This window comes from Nematolebias whitei, chromosome 8, assembly GCF_014905685.2.
Source record: "Nematolebias whitei isolate Nwh7 chromosome 8, NemWhi1, whole genome shotgun sequence".
Lineage (NCBI taxonomy): Eukaryota > Metazoa > Chordata > Actinopteri > Cyprinodontiformes > Rivulidae > Nematolebias > Nematolebias whitei.
Window position 1 is genome coordinate 9,335,443 of NC_056505.1, and position 6,877 is coordinate 9,342,319.

Sequence of the window (6,877 nt, forward strand, 5' to 3'; positions counted from 1 at the left end):
GCCGTTGCCAGCTGAAACTCTACAGTGCAAAGAGGAAGCCATTTCTAAGCAAGCTCCACAAGCTCAGACGTTTGCACTGGGCCAGGGGTCATTTAAAATGGAGTGTGGCAAAATGGAAGACTGTTCTGTGGTCAGATGAGTCACGATTTGAAGTTCTTTATGGAACACTGGGACGCCATGTCATCCGGACCAGAGAGGACAAGGATAGCCCAAGTTGTTATCAACGCTCCGTTCAGAAGCCTGCATCACTGATGGTATGGGGTTGCATGAGCGCTTGTGGCATGGGCAGCTTGCATGTCTGGAAAGGCACCATTAATGCAGAGAACTATGTTCAGGTTCTAGAACAACATATGCTCCCATCTAGACGTCATCTCTTTCAGGGAAGACCCTGCATTTTTCAACACGATAATGCCAGACCACATTCTGCAGCAATCACAACATCATGGCTACGTAGGAGAAGGATCCGGGTACTGAAATGGCCAGCCTGCAGTCCAGATCTTTCACCTATAGAGAACATTTGGCGCATCATAAAGAGGAAGGTGCGACAAAGAAGGCCCAGGACGATTGAACAGTTAGAGGCCTGTATTAGACATGAATGGGAGAACATTCCTATTTCTAAACTTGAGAAACTGGTCTCCTCTGTCCCCAGACGTCTGTTGCGTGTTGTAAGAAGAAGGGGGGATGCCACACAGTGGTAAAAATGGACTTGTCCCAACTTTTTTGGGATTTGTTGACGCCATGAAATTTGGAAACAACAGATTTTTCCCTTAAAATGATACATTCTCTCAGTTTAAACTTTTGATCTGTGATTTGTGTTCTATTCTGAATAAAATATTAGATGTTGGCACCTCCACATCATTGCATTAAGTTTTTATTCACAATTTGTTTAGTGTCTCAACTTTTTTGGAATCCGGTTTGTAGATTGAAACACCTGACAAGACCATATTTTACCAAAACTTCCACTGTCTACAGAATGCACATGGGCCTCTTGTTAAAAAAAGCAATATCAGTGTTCAGCCACTTCAAATGTGACATAATTTTCTGGAATTTTACTGGACCATTAAGGGATTTCACATTCCAGCTTGCACACTTAACTGGACAGCCTCTAGATTGTTTAACATCCTTAGCGCTGGTCATAGTTGAACAATAAGATATTATTTACACACAAATTATCACAAGCAAATTGCTGTAGTAGTCTTTCATTTTCTTACTTCATCTTCTGTCAGCAAGACAGAGACTGAGACTGGTTTTTATTTTCAGATCATAATTATTTTTACAAGACAACTACGTTTGCAGCCATTACCTTTTACCTCCATATAAACTATCACACACTATCAGTATGTTATGTCATTCAGTACAAAGAGAACCAAGGCAGAGTTCATTTAGTTAATAAGTATCTTTAAGGTGCACCTACTTAAAATGCTGCAGATGAATTTTCTGCAGACCAGTAGCCACCATGGAGCTGCGTCTCCCCGTCTGCGTTCTGCTGGTACTTTGTGTAACAGGGACTGTAAATGGAGGAAAGATCTTAGTGTGGTACACTGATGCCAGCCACTGGATTAACATGAAGCCAGTGCTGGAGACGCTTGTGGACAGAGGACACCAGGTGACCGTCCTGGTCCCGAGTTCATCGATGTTCATGAACAGCAGTGAACCGTCTCGGTTTCAGTATGAACCTTTCAACGTCTCTCTTTCTGTGGAGACTACAAAAAAGTTTATTGAAGATTTCATTCACTTTTTTATTTATGAGATGGAGAACTTGAACCATGTTCAGGTGTACATCAGGTATATAGATTTAATAAAAACAAACCTGGAAAATACTCGTGAAGTTTTGGAAGGTGTGGTGAAATCAGAAACCATCATGAAGAAGCTGAAAGAAGGAAACTATGATTTGCTCCTGGCTGATCCCGTATTTACTGGCAGTGAATTAACTGCAGACATTTTGGGGATTCCTCTGGTCTTTTCTTTGCGTTTTACCATTGCTCATAGCTGGGAAAGACTCTGTGGTCAGCTACCTGCTCCACCTTCCTATGTCCCAGCTGCTATGAGTAAACTGACAGACAAGATGAACTTCTCAGAGAGAGTGTACAACTTCCTCTTCTACGCTCTTCAGGATTTCATAATAGAACATTTTATGTGGAAAGAGGTGGATAAATATTACTCAGAAGTCAAAGGTAAGCAACAGAAAATTAACTCCTGTGTCAAACACTATAATTGTCATTAGGTCCAATAATGTTTTCAGAATAATTGAAGAATCTCCCGGTGTGTCTATTTAAGACTTTATTTATTCATGTTCACTTGTTCCAGGAACCCCCACCACGACCTGTGAGTTGATGGGTAAGGCAGACATCTGGCTGATGAGAACCTACTGGGATTTTGACTTTCCACGTCCATTTCTTCCCAATTTTAAATTTGTTGGTGGAATTCATGGCAGACCTGCTAAACCTTTACCAAAGGTAGGGTTATATTTCCAAGGACATCCTTGTAAAATAAATTAATAATCTCAATGGATTTCTTCCTGGTAAAATAAAGGTTTAATAATTATACCATACCATACCATTTTATTTATAGAGCAATTAAAACAGCTACAAGGCCAACCAAAGTGCTGTACAGACAGAACAATAGACAACATACGAAGCAAAATACAAAATGAGGTAAATCAAAAATATAGACATAAAATCGATGCAGATAATAAATATGACGACAAACCAGTGTGGAGCGTACAGGTTCAAGACACAGATCATCTGGTGTTGGAAGGTACTGAATAGTAGTCAGTTTTTAAACGGGATTTGAAAACCGAGAGGGAGGGGGCCAGTCTGACAAGCAGAGGTAACTCGTTCCAAAGTCTTGGTCCTGCTACAGAGAAGGCCCTGTCACCTCTGCGCTTAAGACGAGTTCCTGGAACTGTGAGGAGCAACTGGTCCGCTGACCTCAGGGAACGTGGTGGGACATACGGTTGTAGCAGATCAGAGAGATGGGGGGGGGGGGGGGGGACTGTTCAGCGATTTGTAGACATACAGGACATTTGTAGACATACAGGAGTATTTAGTAGGATAATTATATTCACTATTATACAATAAATAAAAGGTCAACATGTCGGAAAACGTTTTTCCGATGTAACACAAAGAATAAAAGCGTTGTGATCAACGTGTTGTGTAAAGAAAGTGTCTGTCTGGCTCAGTGACTTGGAAGAATCTTTTTTTGTTTGTTTGTTTTTTGCAGGATATGGAGAAATTTGTCCAAAGCTCTGGAGATGAAGGCATCGTAATCTTCTCTTTGGGATCCATGGTCAAAAACCTGACCACAGAAAAAGCGAACATAATCGCCTCAGCCCTTGCCCAGATTCCACAAAAGGTCAGGAAAAATATAAATGTTAGCTCACACTGAATAAAATACATCCAGCTGGTTACAATCATGTGAACAGCTAGTTTTGGCTGTCACCAGCAAACTGGTTGATCCACTATGAGAAGGGGCTATTTATAAGACTGAGTTTAGTGTAGCTCCTCAGACTGACAAAGTGTTTTGGACAAAAGACGAAACGTTACAACAATTTTTTTTTTGAGGGGACTTTTTTAATCTGTCCAGAGGACCTGATCTACTTATTTTTCTACCTGGATTATTGAGCATGCATCAGGTTACAAAAATATTCCACATCAGAACAGTGCACATATTTAATCAACCTTAAATTGTAGATTATTCTTAATCTTCAGATGTGATTTCAAATTACTTGAATGAATGTGTACACAATTTTGTTCCACCACATGCATCACATGTGAAGCGAAAATAAATCTTCAGTATGGCATTTGAATTTACAAACTAATGATTTTCTATTTATGATTGTTAATAAAAGTGACAAAACTTCACTGCCTTTCTACCATTTGTAGGTGTTGTGGCGATACAGCGGGAAGAAACCGGACACGTTAGGTTCCAACACAAAACTTTACAACTGGATTCCACAGAATGACCTCCTGGGTGAGTAAATATAAGTATCCATGATTTCAGCATGAATGGAAGGACAGTTTACTTTTTCTGTCTTTATTCAGTTTTTGAAAACTGGCAACCACAAGTAAACCTGCAGTCTGTGAGACAAGTGTTTGAGAGGGAAACTCTGTTAAATTAAGATGTTTAATGTAAGATGGAGCTAGGTTGTTCAGGGCTTTGTATGTCAGAAGGAAGATTTTAATTCTATTTTGAATCTGACAGGGAGCCAATGAAGAGAAGCTAAAACTGGAGAAACATCTATCCTTCTAAATCATATCAAAACTTTATTAGCAGCATTTTGGATCAACTGAAGATTTCTTTAAGTGTTTGTGGACACCTGGATAATAAAAAGAATGACAATAGTCCAGTCTATTAATGATAAAGGCATGGTGCAGTTTTTCTGCATCAGTTTGGAACAAGATGTTTCTAATTTCAGTGATATTGCTCAGGTGGAAGTAAGCAGTCCTGGTAACATTTTAAATGAAGGAGTCAAATGACATATCCTAATTAAAAATAAAGCCAAGGTTATTGATATTAGAACTGAAGGCTAGATTAAAGACATCCAGAGAAAGCAAAAGGATGCAAAATTTGTTCATTAGAAGGTATTTCAAAAAACCACATCCACTGTCTTGTCTGAGTTTAAAATCAGAAAATTAAGAGTCATCCAGGTTTTTATGTAAGACAAGCTATTAATCTCACTAAATGGTTAGATTCACCAGGTTTTATGGATATTTATAACTGTGTATCATAAGCAAAACAATTAAAATGTATCCTGTGCTGCCCAATAACTTTACCTAACGGAAGCATACAGGTATGTAAAGAGTATTGGTCCAAGCACTGTACCCTGAGGAACTCCAGAATTAACTATGATGTTTTAAGTAGACTTATTAAAGATATGAACAAATTGGAATATATTGTATAATTATAATTTAACCCATTTTAGAGCTCTTCCTGTAATCCCAAAATCATGTTCAAACAGATGTAATAAAAAAATGTACAGCACGGAGGTCAAAAAGAACAAGTATAGATACAAATTCACTGTCAGAGGCCTTGAGAATATCCTAGTTACTATTACCAGTGCTGTGTTCTGTGCTATGAGGTCCATGCACATGTACACGGACCTTATGATGAACTCTAAACTCTGACTGAAACTCCTCAAACAGATTATTTCAGTCCAAAAGTTCACACTGTTGATTTGCAAATAATTTCTCATGATTTTTTTTTTAACCAATAGAAGATTACATGTCATACATGTCTATAGTTAGCCATAGCTACATGAAACAAGAAAAGGTTTCTTAAGTTAACATTTCTTTTCACCAAAGCTACAGCTCTGAGGTACATAACCATTCAATAAAGACATATTAGGTTGATCCAAAATAGGAGAAAATGACAAATTACTACTAAAAAAGTTAAACCTGGTCCTCTGGACAATTGTTTCTTAAATGTCCAGAGGACCAGATTGACGTTTTTTTAGATTTTTCTACCTGGATTATTGAGCATTCACCAGGAGACAAATCATTACATTAGAGAACACCTGAAAATAAACAGGCACTAAACGATAACCACAAAGAATGTCCACATTAGAGAAGATAACATTCCTAGTCAGTTGGGCTGGGAGGTCTTGGATATGCAGGATAGTGCAGCTGCTCCCTATAGTTCAGTATTGTGGCATCAATAAAATGATGGTAATTGCCATAGAATTGTAACTTAAAACAATGTGGACAGACAAGGCCCATTTGCTAATAAAGTTACAAACATCAAAACATTTCACTTTGTCAAATTCACATCTAGCAATGTTAAACCTGGCAGGACAATAAAATGAGTCCATGCATTTACAGGTGGGTCTGTTATGATGATGTAGTGTCCTATACCATGTTTAATCCTGGTAGGTGACAAATTGGGCTGAGCAAGGACAGGGAACACGGCAAGTAGCTGATGAAAATCATTTGTAGTAAAGAGGATAGTCATCGCTGCTAATGGCGAACGTAAGAAAGCAGTAAGTGACAGCATTATTCAAATGTCCGTTCTTGATATCCACCTGCAGCCAAATGCAAAGGGATGAATAGCATCAATTTGCTTTAAAGTAAAGGATTCATGGCAAAAATACAAACTGCAACTGTGCCACCATGCCAATGTTGCAGTGTTTTATTGGATGATAGTCATGGTATTCCACAGGGGAAATAGTGCTTTTATTAGAGCAAACAAAGTTGAACTTGATGGCTCTTAAAATCACAAAAGCTTGCCATTTCTTAAAATGTTGGTTGTAAACGATGAACAAGAATCAACAATATTTAAAGGCAATAAGCAAAAATAGAGATACTATTTTTATTTGGCACATGGCTGGGTGTGTCAACTGATTCCAATCCAGAACAAGGCTGAACAACCTGAGCTCTTCTTTCTTTTGGTCCCAGATACAGGACACTTGCCTTTCTTCAGGGGAAAACTCATAGATTATTAAAGGACAATTGATTAAATGTAAAAAAAATAAAATGGAAAAAAAGTATCTGAAAATGAAACATTTTCCTGACCAAAACACATCTTTATGCAAAACTGTTTTTTCTCCAACACAAAAAAACATTTTCATAAACTAAAGAAGTTCTTGTAGTTTCATTACTGGTATTTGTGAATACATTAAGCAACTCGTGTATAGTTTTAAGATAGATAGTTTTTTTTCTAACTTGCTCAGCTTTATCATTTGTAAAACTAATTGTGAATATTTAATATATGTTCTCACATCAGGTCACCCTAAAGCCAGAGCTTTTATCACTCATGGTGGTGCAAATGGGGTTTATGAGGCCATCTACCACGGTGTTCCCATGGTGGGAATCCCAATGTTTGCTGATCAGCCAGACAACATGATGCACATGAAGGTCAAAGGAGCTGCAGCTAATGTTGC

The 6,877-nt window shown here is 38.2% G+C and overlaps 1 protein-coding gene across 1 annotated transcript in view; it reads left to right on the forward strand.

Annotated features, from left to right (window-relative positions):
• Positions 1-1,447: 1,447 nt before the first annotated feature.
• LOC119413830 (UDP-glucuronosyltransferase 2A2) overlaps positions 1,448-6,877 on the forward strand; it is a 10,177-nt gene continuing 4,747 nt past the window's right edge. The window contains exons 1-5 of the mRNA XM_037680896.1: positions 1,448-2,174; positions 2,308-2,456; positions 3,223-3,354; positions 3,885-3,972; positions 6,721-6,872. Coding sequence (XP_037536824.1) covers positions 1,457-2,174; positions 2,308-2,456; positions 3,223-3,354; positions 3,885-3,972; positions 6,721-6,872 — 1,239 coding nt within the window. The 5' untranslated portion in view covers positions 1,448-1,456. The remainder of the gene's footprint in view (positions 2,175-2,307; positions 2,457-3,222; positions 3,355-3,884; positions 3,973-6,720; positions 6,873-6,877) is intronic.